General features: G+C 44.3%; 1 protein-coding gene across 4 annotated transcripts in view; it reads right to left on the bottom strand.

Moving 5' to 3' along the window:
• Nucleotides 1-20287, bottom strand: part of ETF1 (eukaryotic translation termination factor 1) — a 74435-nt gene that overhangs the window by 39664 nt on the left and 14484 nt on the right. For all 4 annotated transcript variants that reach the window (XM_029583488.1, XM_029583489.1, XM_029583490.1 and 1 more), the window contains 2 exons: nucleotides 5620-5795; nucleotides 4891-5030 (listed from right to left, as the gene is read on the bottom strand). In XM_029583488.1, coding sequence (XP_029439348.1) covers nucleotides 4891-5030; nucleotides 5620-5795 — 316 coding nt within the window. The remainder of the gene's footprint in view (nucleotides 1-4890; nucleotides 5031-5619; nucleotides 5796-20287) is intronic.

Genomic DNA, 20287 nt, shown 5'->3' on the forward strand with positions numbered 1-20287 from the left:
CGGCCGGAGGTCTGAGACCCAAAGCCAGGCCCATACGCTGAGTGCCTATGCCTGCCGCAGCAACCCTCACTGCTGTTTTGAACACATCATAAGCGGACCAAACCTGACCTCATGTTTGTCTCACTTCAGCCCCTGCTGAATCAATCATTTTCAGGAAATCCTCCTGAAGTTGTTGCAGGAGGCATTCCAACAGATCTTGAACTTGTTTTCAGAGGTTCCTGGAGTATTGGTAACATGCAATCCGGGCTGCCAGCACGGACACTTGGAAGACCTTCCTTCCTAGAGTGTCCCGGGCTTTGTGATCATGACCTGGGGGAGCCGAAGCATGGGCCAGTAACCTCTTCACCTTTTTCAAGGCTGGTTCCACCTCCACCGACTGGTGTGGAAGGTGGCAGCATTCAAACCCCGTGGTGGGTTGCACCAAGTAAACTGCATCAGTCTTTCGGTTTACTGAGGGATTGAAGTGGAATGCTGCCACAGCCAGACAAAGAGATCCTTAAAGATGTTGTGCACTGGTACTGCTACCACCTCCTTAGAGGCATCCACAAATTGGAGGGGTTTCAGCATCGTGTCTGGAGTCCTGTCCAGTCAAGAGTTAGAATGGCACAGATTCCGCCACAGTCCTCACAAAGCCAGAACTAGTCAAATCTTCCGGCAGAGATCTACACCTCTCCTCCAGGAGCGAAGGCTCAGAGGGCAAGTGCTCTGAAGAGGACAGGGACACCTCATCCTCCCAAGAGTCATAGGGAGCCATCCTCTTCACTCTGTGCCCGGGAACCCCCATTGCACCCCTAGGCTGAGAACCCAAAGACACTGGGAGCCACAAAGGCATAAGTGCAGGCACCGACAGGTACACTAGTACTGGAGGCACCGAAGAAATCAGTGGATCTAAAGGCAAAGATCCTAAAGGGCTTGGGAGGGGTAACGCCGACTGAGGGGGCTGTCCATGGGAGCGGGGCCATCGAGCCTGACTGTCCTCCCTCATCGGAGGAAATCAACCACCAGAATAGTGACTGGTGAGGGCCCCAGGTGCCCTCTGCAGCATCAAGGGCACCGGAAGAGCCTGTGTTAGCAACACACTGATGGCTCGATGCCTTGTAGGGCTGGGCCAACCGCACTCCAACTCCTCCTCAAATGCTGACAACGATAGAAGAGCATGAGGAGGAGACTAAACCAGATCCCCAAAGTTCCGAGGGGGGGGGGGGGGGCGGGGGAGATCAGTACCCATCACTGGAACCGATGGCGATCACCCTCGGGCCCTTGGCATCGATGGAGGGCGATTACTCCTTGGGCCGGAGCTGCTTCAGGGGCAGCTCAGTCGGTGCCTTCCCAAGCTTGGAGTCACGGGAAGATGGTAATCTATGGCAATGCTTTCTTGATTTCCTCCGATGCTCTGCCTGGTCTTTCCCCGGAGCAGAGGGAGACAGTGAGGATTTGGACCTGGAACAGGAAGAGACAGAAAGTGGACAATACTCCGTGCCAAGTTCTACCTGAGAACCTGGCGGTGGGGAAGATAACATAGGAGCTGGGATTGCCGAGACTTCATGGCCTCCGGGTGTCGAGCCCCTGATGCTGAAGTCAAAGGTTCAGACTTTCTTGCACCAAACTTTTCCATCTTGTCGAGGAACACGCAATGGCCCTTAGGAGTCATCTGGGCACAGAAAGCGCAACCCCGGATGTTGTGAGACGCCCCCAGGCACAAAATGCAGACCTCATTGGGGTCTGTGATGTATGTAGTACGGGGGCACTTGGGACAACGGCAAAAACAAATGCCGCCGTCAGAAAAAGAATGCGGCATGCGGTTGATGACCTGAGGCAACCGAGAAGCAGCACGGTCGGGAATTGATCGCGAAGACTGTAAAAACTTACCACGATACCTGATAACTAACCCCAGGAGATTGAGGGACCCGGCGAGACCCAAACAGGAATAAAACAATTTTAATTTTAGCCTGAGTTCCATAGTCATGAGGCAAAAGCTTCGTGGAAAAAAAAAAAAAAAAAGACTGAAGAGGGACCCCACATGACCGCATGGATTCAGGCATGCTGAGCATGATCAGTGTGCCAGTCAAAGTTTCCAGAAACTTTAACAAAAGTTTTTCATGCCAGGCTCTGATGTCACGCATGCGTGAGGACTACCATCTTGCTTGCCCTAGGAGAAGCATTGCTAGTAACTGAAGCTTCTGGATCTTTTGATGCTAATGTAGATACACCAAGTCTTTGACTTAAGAGATGTTGCTCAATTTCATCTCCAGAGCTTAGTGTTCTTGGATGGCACCTCTGAGCAGTTGCCATGATGGTCCAAAATGGATATCTTGAAACTGCAGCAACAGTACCTGAAGCTGCTAGACGTTTCAGCCACCAAGAGGAAAAATAGACGAGGCAAAAATCAAAGAATGAAATCTTATTGGAAAAAAAGACTGGCTAAGGCTGCAGTGAGGGAAAGAAACCAACAAGTCTGGACCAACCAACCATGTTAAAAAGACAAGTAGCAGAGAGAAAGTCTTAATTTGGACAGACAATGTGCCAATTGGTCTCTCTGCCAAATGTAATGACAGTGGATAAAGACCAAAATGGTCCATGCAGTCTGCCCAGCAAATTGCCCATAGTAGTAAATGCTGCACTGTGCAGGTTATCCCCATGCGTTGATAAATGTAGTAACTACTGTGCCGAGTAGGTTACCATCACGCATTCTGTTAATGGTAGTAACTGCTGCTCCATGCATTCTATTAAGGGTGGTTTCTGCTGTACTCTGAAGGTTACTCTTTCCGTGTTGGGGCTCCAACTGTTGATGTCACCCATGTGTGAGGACTACCGTCCTGCTTGTCCTCTGAGAAAATGTTACACCTAAAATTTATAGGTTATTCCTTTTCTTCATTACCAATCTCAAGCTTTTAGGGATCAGCAACATTTATCCCATTCCCTTTTAAATTCGTTTTCTGTTCTTATCCTCACCACCTCTTACAACAGGACATTCAGTCATCCAACTTCCTCTCCATGAAGAAATATTTCCTGATGTCTGATCTGAGTCATCCACCCTGGAGTTTCATATTGTGACCCCTAGTTGTAGTTTTCTTTCCAACAGAAAAGGTTTGATGTTTGTGCACTATTAAAACCTTCCAGGAATCTGAAGATCTGTATCATATCTCCCCTGCATGCTCTCTCTTTCAGGGTATACACATTTAGTCTTTCAGCAACTTCTCATAGGTCTTCTGATACAGATCCCTCACCATTTTTGTCACCTTCCTCTGGACCATTTCCATCCTGTCTTTATCCATTTACTATGTTAATATGTTTTCAGAACCATGGTAAGAGTTGCAGTTCAAATTGGGTAAAGACAACCCCATGAGGTATGAGCAGAAGATCCATGCATGCTTGGAAAAGCTTTCCAAGGTTTTTCCAGAATTCTCTGGGAAGCTCAAGTTGATGACATAGAATTATATCACTCATGTATGAGGCTAATCATCCTGTATTAGGGATGTGCAGAGGGACGCCATACATTGCATTCGGGATTCGGATTTGTCGGGGGGGGGGGGGGGGGGGGGGGGGCGTGGGGCGGATATGTTGCATTCGGCCGTATGGCGCCCCGATCCGTGACTACGTCCATTTTGATTCGTTCCCCGCTAAAAATTAAATTAACTACAATCCCCCACCCTCCTGACCCACCCAAGACTTACCAAAACTCCCTGGTGGTCCAGCGGGGAGCCATCCCCTGCACTCACACCCTCGATGCTGGTTTCAAAATGGCGCAGATCGCTTTTGCCCTCACCCAGTCACAGGTGCCGACCGCCGGCCCCGAGACATAGTGAGGGCAAAGGCGATCGGCGCCATTTTGAGTACTGGCATCCGACGGCCGGAGTGCAGGAGATCGCTCCTGGACCCCTGCTGGACTTTTGGCAAGTCTTGTGGGGGTCAGGAGGGTTCCCCAAGACTTGCCAAAAGTCCCTGGTGGTCCAGCGGGGGTCCGGGAGCGACCTCCTGCACTCAGACCGTCGGCTGCCAGTAATCAAAATGGCGCCGATAGCCTTTGCCCATACTATGTCACAGGGGCTACCGGTGCCATTGGACAGCCTCTGTCACATGGTAGGAGCACAAGATGGCGCCGATGGCCATGTGACAGGGGCTGACCAATGGCACCGGTAGCCCCTGTGACATAGTAGGTCAAAGGCTATCGGCGCCATTTTGAAACCAGCACCGAGGGTGTGAATGCAGGGGATGGCTCCCGGACCCCCCGCTGGACCACCAGGGAGTTTTGGTAAGTCTTGGGGGGGGGGGGGGGGGGGGGGGCTTGTTTAAATTGGTTTCTTTAGGCGGCCGAATAATTCAAAGATTCGTGTATTCGTGGGGAATCGTGATACGTTTCGCTTCCCCACGAATACAACGAATATGGCCACATCCGTTGCGGATTGCCAATACGTAGGGACTGAATGCACACCCCTATTCTGTATGTCCTCAGAGAATAAGTATGCAAAAATCAGAATCTTTCAAAATATTAATATTGAATGTTTTCTTATTTTTCCTCAGAGTAAATGGATGAGCGACAGGCTCAAAATGTACTGCCAAACATTCGAAAATGCTAGAGTTCACTAGACCAGGACTGATGATCAGTGCCAAGTGTTCTGCCTGTGCCCCAGTCCAACAGTACTGGTATTGTGTGTTTACAGTCTTTGGGATGAATACAGTGCATACAACAACTAATCTGCCCAAAAGCAATATGATGTGGCTCTTCCGGAGCTGCAACATCCTCCTATCTGTAATGATCTGCACTAGATACACAAGTGAAAGAAGAAAGTAAGTTTGTGTGGAATTATGTACAAGTATGGGCACAGCACCATTTATTTTACACTTCTTAAATATATATTTTATTTAAAAAAGAATATCTGTGCTTCTTACCTCTGTATGGAATTTGTTGTCACATAAATATAGTGAAGTATTGATTGGTTTAAAGGGTTCAAAGTCAATGTTGACTTTCTTTTCTTTTCCTTCTTCAGTCACGATTGTTCCACAATAAACAACTAGACCATTTGGGGGTACTGTTAAAAACAAAAAAGTTTTGTTTATTTATTTATAAACTAAATCCATTTGGTTTTGTACTTGACATTTAAACACTGAGAAAGCTCAAGATGTTAATGCCGCAAAGTTCCATTCCGTGTAGGTTTTGGGTTTGTTTGTTTTTTTAGTTTATGAGGATAATTCTCCATGAATAAGCATCTTCAGGTACAAATAATTGATTACTTAATTTTCAGCAGAGAAAATATCTGAAAGCTCTAGAACAGGCCTCACAAACTCTAGATTAGACACATCACAGGCTGACTTTTCTGGGCTCATGGCAGAGGAGCTAGAGAAATAATGCCCAAGGACAGAATGACAGTGGTTCTGAAGAATTAATGCACACAGAGGATGAAGGGGAACAGAGACGCATGTATGCAGTGAGCAAGCAGAAACAAGGTATATTGAAATGCTAGGACAGCTGATGTAACACTATCAGGTCATTCCTACACTAGGAAAATTTAATCCGAGGAATCCACAATAAGCTAAAGACAAAAAGAAAAAAAAAAAAAAGGGGGGGGTGTATTTGCTTATCACATGTAAGTCGTTCCGTAACCCAGAAGCACTGCTCACCTTTGTTATAAAGTTTCAGTCTTTGCTGCACAGATGTGATGGCTCCAAGCACTGAAAGCCGATTTACACGAGACTTTATGTTTGACGCCGTCCCAAACTCATCAGCTAACATTTTTGCCACTCGTGATATCTGGTCTTTGGGAGGAATGATCAATGATATCATGCTGGTGCCATTCCTGAAGGAGGAAAAGGAGGATTTTTGAGGCAGTCTGACAATTAAATTAAGACATTTCTTGCTTACCGTAAACTGTTTTCCATAGCTAGCAGGATGAGTTAGCCATGCTCTGACACATCCTCATGGGCAGACCATAAGAAATTGCCATGCTGGGTCAGACCAAGGGTCCATCAAGCCCAGCATCCTGTTTCCAACAGAGGCCAAAACCAGGCCACAAGAACCTGGCAATTATCCAAACACTAAGAAGAACCCATGCTACTGATGCAATTAATAGCAGTAGCTATTCCCTAAGTCAACTTGATTAATAGCCTTTAATGGACATCTCCTCCAAAAAAGGTTTGGGTAAGTTCTTGAACCCAGCGACACGGAATCCTCTCAAACAATATACAGCTGTTCTCTGCGTGCCTGCAAGGCTATTCCCATGCAATTCCCCTTCCCCGTTCAGTTACAAGAAAGCTTAAGCATGCAAACTGAGAAAGAATAGGGCAAAGAGAGTGAGTATAAGTTGATCAGGGAGGAGGTTGGGGACGCATGGTTAATTCATCCTACCAAACTTGCTTTTTTCCCCCATAGATAAGCAGGCTGAATTAGCCATGCTCTCTGGGAGTCCCCAGCTGTGAAATCTAGAGCACACTGTTCCTTTCGATTGTTCTAAGTCAGGTATAAACCGGATGGACTACGTGTGAAGGAATTAAAGTTTGTGGACAGCTTAAGTTTTAGTTGTGAAGCACAATACTGCTTCTCCCACTGCTGCATCTGATTAAGACAGTAGTGTGATGTGAAGGTGTGCAACGAGAACCATGTGGCTGCTCTGCAGATATCTAAAATTGGTTCATTTTTCAGGTGAGCAATGGAAGTTGCTGTGGCTCAGATAGGATATGCTTTCACACCATCTGGGAGCTTATCATTCGTCGAGTAACAGAAATGAATATAGTGGAACAGCCAAGTTGCTAACATTCACTTAGAGATTGGCAACTGGCAAACCTGGTGCATTGGGGTTGAAAGAAAACAGTTGCGAACTACATTTCGGAGATGGAGTCCTTTGACTATAATAAGCCAAAGCCCTTTTGCAGTCCAAGGTGTGCAGGGTTTTTTCTCTTTCTGTAGAATGTGGCTTCGGGAAAAAAGTGGATAAGGTGATAGTCTCAGGGGTCCATCTGAACCAGACAAATTTTAGGGAAAAATGCTGGGTTGGTTCTTAAGGTGACCCTATCATGGGAAAACTAGTTATGTACTAAGGCTTGTAACTCACCGACTCTTCTTGCCAGAAATTTCACTGAGGTGGAGTACAATTGTTCAAATGATGGGTGCATGAGTTTTTCCAAACTATGTTAATATCCCAAGGAACTGCTGGTTTTGTGATCGGAGAGCAAAGTCTTATTGCTCCACGCATGAAACAAGATACTAACAGATGCGTATATATGGTTTTGCCATTCAAGGAAAGGTGGTATGCTACTAGAGCACTCAAGTGTACTCGAATGGTCGATATCGCTTGTCCAGTGGAAAATTGTAAGTGGAGATTTTGAATAATTTGTTTTGGAGAGCTATGAAACTGATCTATCACTGTAGCTTCCATCAGCTGGAGTATCCGCTCCATTTTCCTACATAATGTTTCCGTATAAATGGTTTTCTGGTGTAAATAAGAATATGTTCAATATCTGCTGGAAGAGACCTTCTTTTCAATCTCCATGCTGTCAGATGCAGAGAGGAGTGTAGGGGATGAAGTAGCATGCCCCCTTCATGTGAAATAAGATCCTCTCAGTTTCCTAATTGTATCGGTGTTTGAACTGTTGAATGTACGAGGTAAGCATACCATGGTTGTCTGGGCCACACTGGTGCAATGAGAATGAGATCTGATTTGTCTGCTATGCACTTCTGAACTACCCTTCCTAACCGATATTGGTGGGTAAATATATAACAGGTTGTCTGTCCACAGAAGCAGAAATGCATCTTCAGCTATTCTGAGAGTACTGGGATAGATGGAGCAGAAACGTGGTAGTTTCGTGTTGGCTTCTGTTGCGAAGCTGTGTAGGTTGCTCGCTACCTTTTGGTTCAATTCCCACTCGTGTGTGTAGGAAATCCTGCTCTGCCTGTCAGCCTCTGTTTCTTATTCCTGGAAGATATGTTGCTTGCAGCCGATTGAAATGTAAATGGCTACATTTCTACTTTAAATCTTACTTCCTGTTAAGTTGTATTCTGATATATATTAAACTCAATATTATACTCAGTATTCTGATATATATTAAACTCAACTGCTCAACTCCAAACACAGCCCTAGACTCTTGGAGCCACATCACCTTACGGCACAGTTTGTTTGCAATATCTATCACCACACATAAAACTAAACTATCTGCAAAAAAACAAAACCCATGGTACTCCCCAGACCTCAAACTAATGAAACATGAGCTCAGGCAGAAAGAACGCACATGGCGTAAAGACCCATCCCCGCAAAAAGCATCCATATTCAAATCCTCACTACATCTCTACAGGCTAGCCACCCTTAAAGCCAAACGAGACTACTACGCCCTAAGAATCCACGATTACAAATATAACCCCAAAGCCCTCTTCACCTATGTTTCTTCCCTTACCAAACGCACATCCCCCCCCATTCCTGACAGCGAAGCCAGCAGCAAATGTGAAGAACTGGGACGCTACTTTCATGACAAAATTGCAACCATCCTTCTCCGATTTCCCTCTACTCCCTCCTCGCTCCCAGCTGCTACAGGCACTGACCCACCCTCGTCCTCCTTTAACGACCTTGAACTCGTTTCATCCAATGAAATCACATCTATCCTCAAAAAGATGAAACCTGCGACTCATCCATCAGACACTATCCCCACCAAAGTCCTCCTCACCATACCTGACGACATTTCCAAACCCATTACAGATGTTATCAATTGCTCCCTCTTCAGGCATTGTCCCTGACCCACTCAAGCATGCTGTGGTCAAACCACTGCTCAAAAAACCTGCACTTGACCCCAAGGACCCCGCCAACTTTCGCCCTATCTCCAATCTCCCTTTCATCTCAAAAATCACGGAGAAGGTAGTCAACTCGCAACTTACAGAATTCCTTGAAACTCACAACCTTCTCCATCCCTCTCAATTTGGCTTCCGTAAACACCTCAACACTGAGACCCTCTTACTTTCCTTGACTGACTACTTACTCAGGGGAATGGATCAAGGTCACAGCTACCTTCTTGCTCTACTGGACATTTCAGCAGCTTTTGACACCATAAATCACACCCACCTCCTTGCCCGCCTAACCGACATTGGCCTTTCCGGCACAGCCCTTAAGTGGTTCTCATCCTACCTCAACAATAAGAAATTCACCGTGAAAATAGGCAATGCTGAGTCCTCCCACTATGCCCTCGCCCAAAGAGTCCCCCAAGGCTCCTCCCTCTCTTCTACCCTCTTTAACATTTACCTCAACTCCTTGTGCAAACTCTTATCATAACTTGGCCTCAAATTCTTTCTCTACGCTGATGATGAGCAAATCATCATACCCATTCAAGGCTCCCTATCTGACACCCTTGAATTCTGGGGAAACCATCTCGCTGCCATCAACTCCTTACTTACCAACCTCCACCTTGCTCTAAACACTGCCAAAACTGAACTCCTCCTCATATCCCATCACCCCCCTACTAATCCCGCACTCTCAATTGACTCTGCTATCAAGATTCCTCATGCACAGCCCTGCGCAAGGAACCTGGGGGTCCTAATCGACCAACAACTGAACTTCAAAAAACATATCAGTGCCATACTCAAAGAGGGTTTCTTCAAACTTAAAGTCTTAAAAAAACCTAGTGACTTCCGCACTGTTGTCCAGGCTACACTGGCATCCAAGATGGATTACTGTAACTCCCTCTTTCTTGGCCTACCCTACTCCTCCTTAAAGCCCCTCCAAATGCTACAGAACACTGTAGCCAGAACCCTCTCCAACGCTCACAAATACGACCATATTTCCCCTATACTGAAGGACCTACACTGGCTCCCTATTCCCTCCCGCATCCTCTTTAAATCCCTGACCATTATATATAAAGCCTTATATTCCCATCACTCCAACTGGCTGGCAGATCCCCTCCAATTTGCCTGCTCGAATCGACCGACAAGGACCACTAACAAAGGGTCCCTCCATGTGCCATCCCTAAAGAAAGCACACCTCACAGCTACAAGGGATCGGGCGCTGTCCATTGCTGGACCTATGCACTGGAACTCACTCCCAACCCACCTCAGACTTGAACCTTGCATCACCAAATTCAGAGCCCAGCTCAAAACCTGGCTATTCAAACAAGCCTTTCCCCAACACCCTTGATGAATATTGAATTGTGATGGATCATGACCTGAATTTGACTATGACCTTGTTCTTATGACATTATAGTTCACTTGTTGTTTGTTCCTATGCTTCTCTGCTCTCCTTATGGTTTTTGTACCCCCTTACCCTTCCCGTTACTTGTAATTTCCGTTGCTTTTGTTCCATGTAAACCGAGGTGATGTTTCGATTAACATCGGTATAGAAGACTTTTAAATAAATAAATAATAAATAAGTTATGTTTTATGCCAAGAAATACTGTAAAACCATTGTAAGCTGCTGCATTTATTTTTTGTAAACCAATGTGATGTCAGTTTGAGAGTCTGCATATAAAAATAAATAAATAAATAAATGGTTCAATGCCCATTCTAGAGTCAGTACTGCTTCCTTGCAAAGTGTCTGTGAACCTGACCCTCCTTAATGTAAAACATGGCTACTTTGTTGTCCGTGTAGACCATTACTCTCTTCCCAGTGAGGATATGAGCGAAGGTGCGGATTGCATTCCTTATAGCCCTCAACTCCAGTAGGTTTATCTGAAAGTGTTTTCCTGCAGTGACCAAATATCCCTTGAGTTTTCAGGTGCAGTACATATGCACCCCAGCAGTGAGTTGATGCATCCTGTTGTCAAAGCAATTTGATATTCCTGCGATCGAAACAGAGCTCCCATCTGCAGAACTCTAGTTGAGAGCCACCAATCTATACCAGAGGTCATTGAGGGAATCAGTATAACTTGATGGGACATTGGCTGTTTGTGTTGAGACCACTAAGCTTTTAGTCCCCATTGAAGGCAACACAAATATGGCTGCTACCATGTGACCCAGCATTTTTAGAATTTGTTGAGCTGAGGCACTTTAATGAGTCTTTGTGGAGGCCAGTTCCTGAAAGGTCTGGACTCATTCCAGTGGAAGGAAGGTTCTGCAGAGATTGGTGTTATTAATGCTCCAATCAACTGGAGGATTTGGGTAGGAACTTGGTGTGATTTTTCATAGATGATAATGAATCCCAGTTTGTCCAAGCAAATTATGATCTACTATAAGGGGTGAAAAGTATTTTTGGTTTTGAGGAGACTAGGAGCCAGTCGTCCAGGCAGGGAAAAATCTTGATGCCTTTCCTGCAAAGATGGGCCACAGCTAGACATTTTGTGAAAACCCTGGGTGCTGAGGCTAAGCCAAATGGAAGTACCTTGTATTGGTAATGATTACCATTCACTTGAAATCAAAGGCACTTGTGTGAGGTCGGGTGCATTGGGATGTGGGCATATGCATCTTTAAGAACCAAGGGAGCACATCCAATGGTTGAGTTGCAGAAATGGAAGAATAGTTTTGAGATGTCATCTTGAACTTTTTTTTTTTAAATAAACCGGTTTAAAGCCCGTAGATCTAATATAGGTCTGAGATTCTCTCCTTTCTTGGGTATGAGGAAGTATTGGGAGTATAAGCCATGGTTGTGCTGCCAGCAAGGCAGCTGTTGAATGGCAATTTGATCTAGAAGTAATTGTACTTCCTTTTGAAGTAGATCCATGTTTGTGGATGAATCAGGTGGGGTAGGCATGGAGGTACACGGAAGTTCAGTTGATATCCATTCTTCACAATGTTGAGGACCCATCGGTCCGATGTTATGGAGGACCATTCCTGGTAGGACGAGGATATTTACCCTCCCCACAGCTGGTGTTGGCTGTGGCCTTCCTTTGCTCAAAAATTTTGTTGAGGCTCTTCGCTCGGGCCTTGTGCCTGTTTTTGCTGGCACGGTGTTATTTAGCGATTTCTTGATTGAGATAGTGTCTGAGATTGGTAGGCAGTTGTGCGATAAGGCGTGTTCGGCCTATATTGATGATGATAGAATGGTTGTTTGTATTAGTAATAACATTTGGAGGGATAATGCTCTGCTGGTAATGTGAGCAATGAGACTGCTACACTTTGTTCTTTTTAGTTAGGAGACAGTCTCTCTCAACCAGTCGCCAAACAGGTTGTCTCCTTTGCAAGGGAGGTCGGCAAGTTTTTCATGAACGTCATCCCTTATGGCACTTGCCCTAAGCCATGTGATTCTGCACGCTGCTATAGAAGTTGCTGACATTCTTGCAGAGGTGTTGAATGCCTGAAATTGTTTTCATCAGATGTCGGAAACCTTCCTCCATATCCGATTTAATTTGAGCTTGTGCATCAGCCCTGGTGGGACTTCCCGGTTTCCATCCTTGTAAGCATTCTAATAAGTATTGAGTAATTTGAATTGGTGCTGTTGTATTCTTGAATTTAGCATAGCAGCTTGAAACATCCTTTCCCCAAAGTCGTCCAGGTATTTAGCATTTTTACCTGGGGGGGGGGGGGTGTATATTTGAGTATAGCCCTGTTTTCCTTGATTTTTTCATTGCTGACTCAATGACCAAAGCATGTGGTAGGTGTACAAATCCATAATAGGCGGACTTTCGTAATCTAAATTTTAGGGGTTTGTTTTTTTTTTTTTTTTTAAAGAGATGGTAGGGATAGAAAAGCGGAGACGTCCAGGATTTGTCTAGCAAGTCCTCCAGCACCATGTGAGGGGGTAGTGCATGTCGAATATTTCATGAACCTCTGACCTTGGATCTGGTATTTTTTTTTTTTTTATCTCAACCTTGAGGAAGAACCCCACCTTCTCTATAAATTTTGAGTATATTAAGTCTTCAGGAGGTGAAGATGGGTCAGGTGATTCTTCTGGTGGATCTGAAAGGATTCTGGTTGATGATCCCGAAGATGTAGGTAGGGAGGCTGGGACATTTAAGTCCTGTTCTGAATCCGCTGGGCTGAGGTCAAGACTCATGGATCCCTCTGTCCAATCATCCCCGGGGGGGGGGGGGGGGGGGGGGGGGATGGAAAAGATCTTATGGATATATTCTCTTCAGATTTGCTTGAAGAATCCTGCCTATGGGGGGATTCTGGTAGTAATGCAAAGAAATTCTTCAGCATATCAGATATTTGAGTCATTGCTTGCGAAGCTGCAGACCTCCCCTTGGGGCGGGATGTTTGGTTAGTATGGGATAGAATCTTTTTTTGGAAGTGCTGCCTGTAAGATGGCAGTCTGGCTCTTTGTGACCCCATTTGGCCCTGGGGCACTCTGTGGGATTTGTGCCTTTTTACAAGAGGTTCTTGCAACTGGGGTTGTTCATTTTTATGCTTTGATACCTGCTATAGGCCCAAGTATACCGTGCCCTTTGATGAAGAGTAACAATTGTCAGTAAGTTGGACTACATCTATGATACAACCGCCCTCTAATTCTTCTTGAGTAAATACTATTTGTGGATCCGGTCTCCACTGTGCTTGGTAACCTGCTGGGGGAAGGTCCCTACAATTCTGGTGCTTTGATTGCGAAGAGGTTCCTTTCATTGGTGGTGAGTCATGCGTCAATCGAATCCCTGTGTTATTTGAGCATCTATGCGATTCTTGCGTCGAGTGCTTTTTCTTTGTGCGTCAACCGATACAACGCTACATGTGAACGCTTCGATAGATCCTGTGTTGGACGACTCGATTCATATGTTCTTTTATTACCCGAGCCCTTCGCATTCTCTGTTGATTCCTCAGAGCACTTACTTCTTGCCATGCTGGGTCAGACCAAGGTTCCACCAAGCCCAGCATCCTGTTTCCAACAGAGGCCAAACCAGGCCACAAGAAACTGGCAATTACCCAAACATCAAGAAGATCCCATGCTACTGATGCAATTAATAGCAGTGGCTTTTCCCGAAGTAAACTGGATTAATAGCAGTTAATAGACTTCTTCTCCAAGAACTTATCCAAACCTTTTTTGAACCCAGCTACACTAACTGCACTAACCACATCCTGTAGCAACAAATTCCAGAGTTTAATTGTGTGTCGAGTGAAAAAAAATTTTCTCCGATTAGTCTTAAATGTGCTACATGCTAACTTCATGGAATACCCACAAACCTTCTATTATACGAAAGTGTGAATAACCGATTCACATGTACTCGATCAAGACCTCTCATGATCTTAAAGACCTCTATCATATCCCCCATAAGCCATCTCTTTTCAAAGCTGAACAGCGCTAACCTCTTCAGCCTTTCCTCATAGGGGAGCTGTTCCACCCCCTTTATCATTTTGGTTGCCCTTCTCTGTACCTTCTCCATCGCAACTATATATTTTTTTGAGATGCGGCGACCAGAACTGTACACAGTATTCAAGGTGCGGTCTCACCATGGAGCGATACAGAGGCATGACATTTTCCGTTTTATTAACCATTCACTTCCTAATAATTCCTAACATTGTTTGCTTATTTGACTGCTGCAGCACACTGAGCCGACGATTTTAAAGTATTATCCACTATGATGCCTAGATCTTTTTCCTGGGTGGTAGCTCTGAATATGGAACTTAAGTTCTAATGAAGATGATCTAGTTGGGGTAAATTTTTTCTTCTTCCCTACTGGCAGCGATTGTGTCGATCCGTGGGTTGGGGTATATGACCTGGACGGGTTGCCCCTCAATTTTTTCTGCCCTCTGCCTTTGGGCCCGTGGGGGTCATCCTGCTGCAGTCCTGGCAGGATGTCTGATTGCGATCTGGCCCTAAGCAAACGTAGCAATAATTATGTCTGTCAGTGACGGACATAATTTTGCCACATTGGCAGAACAAGTCCCAGTGCTCTCGGGGGCACATCAGCACTTAAGTGCTTTTTTTGGGGTACACTAAAGAGTGTAGAAAGATCTGAAGAGAAAAATTTAGGCCTGAGTGGGAGGAGCGCGACTATAAGCTGCTGCGGAGAAAAAAAAACTGAATGGGGGAGGGGAATCGTGTGGGAACAGCCACACAGAAAACAGATCTGTATTCTTTGAGAGGATTCTGCATCTGTCCGCTCGAGGACGTACCAGAGAGCATGGTTAATTCATGCCTGCTTATCTATAGGAAAACTCGTGCAAGATTTACAGTGAAGAATGGTCTTTTACTAAAGACTGGATGCCAAATCAATGAAGGCTGCAATGTGAGCCGCTGACATAGCTATGAAGTAATATCCACCCTGTCATAGTCCTATAAAAAGCACTAGTGAGGCTTCAAATTGTTAGAATCACATGAAAATCAGTAAAGTCAATCCATATAATAAAGTATTTAGAAAAAGTACCTCCCTACCTAGTCTGGTGGTGTATTTTAAAATAAAAGGCAAGTAATAACCTTTAAAATAAAAGATTGTATTTACAAGCTGTCCTGAATCTTCTGCAGCAGCCATATTCAGATTAGAGTCAAAAATTACTTCACTCTGGTTTTCCCATTACAAATTAAATAAAATACAGTATGAACCAATGTGATGTAATTTGTGACTGTGTTCCAATGGAATATAGGGAAAGTACTCAAGGCATTAAAATGAAAATGTTAAGATCAGCACATGGTAGGTGTAGCTACTTGTCATAAGGACTTTACAAATTTCCAAAGTACATAGTAAACACTAGAGATGTGAATCGGAACTGAAATCCGAACCGATTCTGGTTCCGATTCACATCTCTAGTAAACACTGTCTTAGGTGTCTGATAGCATGGGACCAAATTAATTTCTCTATATCTGAATGAAAAAGGTCAACAGAAATGGTAGGAGATACCTTTATACGGAGATAACAATACATTCTGATTAGCTTTGAAGAGACACACTTCATCAGATCAAAGCAAATGAGCAGCTGTCTAGAGTAATTACATCTTCGGCTTCATCATGTATCAGAAATGTCCTGGTGATACTAATGTCAGTCTAAGGCTACAGTACCAACTGATGCTGCTGATGTACAGAAATCACACACAGAAAGGGTTCTCTTCTAATCTGAAGGACACAGCTGTCCCCAGATTCAGAGGATTTTGCTGCCACCTTCTGGGAAACAAGTCAACTCACTGGACATCCGGAGAAACCTTGAAGGCTGCCTCAGTTCTTTTATAAAGTCACTGCTTTTGCTTGGTAGGTATTATATAATAAAGCATTCCCTTTAAATACAAAAATAGCATGAAAGAAAAGCTAGTCCAAATAACATTTGCAGGCAGTTGTACTCATTAGTACACTGATGAAGTCAAAGCACACTCATCAAATTTATTATATTTACGGCCCAGCTTGGACATGGAAGACAGCTTTCTGAGAGTTAATGCAAACTCCCCATCTCATTTATTTACGCGAGTTAAACCTCTTCTCAGAGGATGCTTTCCCCCACACATTCAGCTAGAGCAGTGCGTACAGCCATTAAGAGTAGGAAAACAGACCACATTCCAACAGGGAAGCCACTTTCTCGTTCAAAAAGCACTTTTAGAACAGGTTCTCTCATTTGCCTTTAATTTCAAAAGGCTGTCAGCAGTGGGGGGTTTCTAACGTGCTGGCATGAACAGAATGCATAGAGGCCGATCCTTTCTCCCTTATTATGGGTAATCTTCTACTGCTCACTATAACAAGAAATTAGCACAAAATTCATTCAGAAAGTACAGCATGAATATTCTTACTATACTAAAAAAATAGAATATGTATTAAACATTGTTACTCAACTACTTTATGTAGCATATAATTTAGAAAAATTGCCTTCCAAGACATTTTAAAGCAAATGCGCACAGAATGTTCTGTTTTACTACAAAAGTGGCAACTGCTCAAAAAAAAAAAAAAAAAAAAAAAAGCTGGCAGTGCCCTCATGTGGATGACAGCCAAGGTCGCACCGCTTCTCACGTCTGGAACTACCAGCCTAAGCCAGGACGGGATGAAGAAGTCTGCAGGGCAACTGCAAGGTCCTGCTGCTTCGCATGGCAGAAGCAGAGTTAAAATAAAAGTGGTGCACAGTAAACTAAGGAGCGGAGAAAAGCTCTGCTATAACACGAGGAGCAGACTCTGGATCAGTTGCACAAATCCCATACTTGCTCTTCCAATCCTCTGATTAAAACTAAAGTTTGAGAATGTGATCAAACATTTTGATTAATAAAAGTACTGAACTCTCTAGATAGCCACATTAAGTGATCGAGGTTGGGTAGTGTGGATTCAATGCTAAGAAGTGCAGAGTTGTGCACCCGGGGTGCAGAAATCCAAGAGCTATATGTGATGGGGGGTGAAAGACTGATGTCCATGGACCAAGATATGATATGATAGTGTCTGGGGATCTGAAGATGGCAAAACAAGGTGACAAGGCGATAAAGCCAGAAGACTGCTGGGCTGCACAGAGAGGCATAATCAGAAAGATAAAGGGAGGTGATGATGCCTTTGCACATATCCTTGGTGAGGCCTCACCTGGAGTACTGCATTCAGTTCTGGAGCCCATATATAAAAAATAAGGATAGAAACAGGATGGAGGCAGTCCAGAAAAGAGTGACGAAAATGGTGTGGGGTCTGTATTGGAAGACCTATGAGGAGAGGCTGAAGGACCTGAATATGTATACCCTGGAAGAGAGGAGGTACAGGGGAGCTACGATGCAGACCTTCATGATGTCCGGACTTCAAAATGAAGCTCCAGTGGGGACGACTCAGAACCAACACCAGGAAATATTTCTTCATGGAGAGGGTGGGTAGACATCTGGAATGCCCTTCTGAAGGAGGAAGTGAAGACAAAAACAGTCACAGAATTGAAAGGGGCATGGGATAAACATTGTGGATCTCTAAAGGCTAGAGGATGGAAATGAGCTAAGCAAGCAGGGGGTAACTTGCTGGCAAGATAGTTACTAGCCTTAGCAGAAGACATGGAGATTATCCTTAACCAATATGCTTTGCTTGTAATACAACTGCAACTTTGCTCCCCACTTAGGTGGCAGGGGGAAGAGAGGAATTGGATTCAGATGATAACTGATAACCCCGACTTGGAAGGTCTGGGGGTACTGATATGTGGACATAAGGGAAAAGCACAGGACTGCTTCTGCTCCAAGTCCTAAAGAACTAAGAAAGCGTGCATGGGGGTTACTACCATTAACCAATAAGCCTTGATACTTTTGATGCAACCAACACTACTTCATCGGCAGGGGAAAAGGATTCAGATAGCAACCAATGAGGGCCCTGACTTTTATGGGGGAAGTGATAAGCATGGAGGTAACCTGCACAGAACAACAGTTATATCAACAGAAGGCATGAGATACTGCCCTTAACCAATAAGCCTTGATGCTTCTGATGCAACTGCAAAACTGCTCCCTGCTTCGGAGGGGGGTGGGGGATGGAGGGAAAACCAGATAATTTTGTTTTCCTTAGTGTAGACAGATGAACTCAGGACCAATTGGTTATATGCTCCTCTGCTAGCAGATGGAGACAGAGTCATGTTTCAAAGCCGATGGCACCTTAGATGCACCCCTGCAGTGACCTCAGCCCTTCAGTATTCGCTTCATAAGAACATGCCATACTGGGTCAGACCAAGGGTCCATCAAGCCCAGCATCCTGTTTCCAACAGTGGCCAATCCAGGCCATAAGAACCTGGCAAGTACCCAAAAACTAAGTCTATTCCATGTAACCATTGCTAATGGCAGTGGCTATTCTCTAAGTGAACTTAATAGCAGGTAATGGACTTCTCCTCCAAGAACTTATTCAATCCTTTTTTTAAACACAGCTATACTAACTGCACTAACCACATCCTCTGGCAACAAATTCCAGAGTTTAATTGTGCGTTGAGTAAAAAGAACTTTCTCCGATTAGTTTTAAATGTGCCCCATGCTAACTTCATGGAGTGCCCCCTAGTCTTTCTACTATCCGAAAGAGTAAATAACTGATTCACATCTACCCGTTCTAGACCTCTCATGATTTTAAACACCTCTATCATATCCCCCTCAGTCGTCTCTTCTCCAAGCTGAAAAGTCCTAACCTCTTTAGTCTTTCCTCATAGGGGAGTTGTTCCATTCCCTTTATCATTTTGGTAGCTCTTCTCTGTACCTTCTCCATCGCAACTATATCTTTTTTGAGATGCGGCGACCAGAATTGTACACAGTATTCAAGGTGCGGTCTCACCATGGAGCGATACAGAGGCATTATGACATTTTCCGTTTTATTCACCATTCCTTTTCTAATAATTCCCAACGTTCTGTTTGCTTTTTTGACTGCCGCAGCACACCGAATCGACGATTTCAATTTGTTATCCACTGTGACACCTAGATCTCTTTCTTGGGTTGTAGCACCTAATATGGAACCTAACATTGTGTAATTATAGCATGGGTTATTTTTCCCTATATGCATCACCTTGCACTTATCCACATTAAATTTCATCTGCCATTTGGATGCCCAATTTCCAGTCTCACAAGGTCTTTCGGCAATTTATCACAATCTGCTTGTGATTTAACTACTCTGAACAATTTTGTGTCATCTGCAAATTGGATTCTCTCACTCGTCGTCTTTCCAGATCATTTATAAATATATTGAAAAGTAAGGGTCCCAATACAGATCCCGAGGCACTCTACTGTCCACTCCCTTCCACTGAGAAAATTGTCCATTTAATCCTACTCTGTTTCCTGTCTTTTAGCCATTTTGCAATCCATGAAAGGACATCGCCACCTATCCCATGACTTTTTACTTTTCCTAGAAGCCTTTCATGAGGAACTTTGTCAAACACCTTCTGAAAATCCAAGTATACTACATCTACCAGTTCACCTTTATCCACATGTTTATTAACTCCTTCGAAAAGTGAAGATTTGTGAGGCAAGACTTGCCCTGGGTAAAGCCATGCTGACTTTGTTCCATTAAACCATGTCTTTCTATATGTTCTGTGATTTTGATGTTTAGAACATTTTCCACTATTTTTCCTGGCACTGAAGTCAGGCTAACCGGTCTGTAGTTTCCCGGATCGCCCCTGGAGCCCTTTATAAATATTGGGGTTACATTTGCTATCCTCCAGTCTTCAGGTACAATGGATGATTTTATTGATAGGTTACAAATTTTTACTAATAGGTCTGAAATTTCATATTTTAGTTCCTTCAGAACTCTGGGGAGTATACCATCTGGTCCAGGTGATTTACTACTCTTCAGTTTGTCAATCAGGCCTACCACATCATCTAGGTTCACCGTGATTTGATTCAGTCCATCTGAATCATTACCCATGAAAACCTTCTCCATTACAGGTACCCTCTCCCCCCCCCAACATCCTCTTCCGTAAACACTGAAGCAAAGAAATCATTTAATCTTTCCGCGATGGCCTTATCTTCTCTAAGTGCCCCTTTAACCCCTCGATCATCTAACGGTCCAACTGACTCCCTCACAGGTTTTCTGCTTCGGATATATTTACAAAAGTTTTTACTGTG

Source organism: Rhinatrema bivittatum, chromosome 18, assembly GCF_901001135.1.
Source record: "Rhinatrema bivittatum chromosome 18, aRhiBiv1.1, whole genome shotgun sequence".
Lineage (NCBI taxonomy): Eukaryota > Metazoa > Chordata > Amphibia > Gymnophiona > Rhinatrematidae > Rhinatrema > Rhinatrema bivittatum.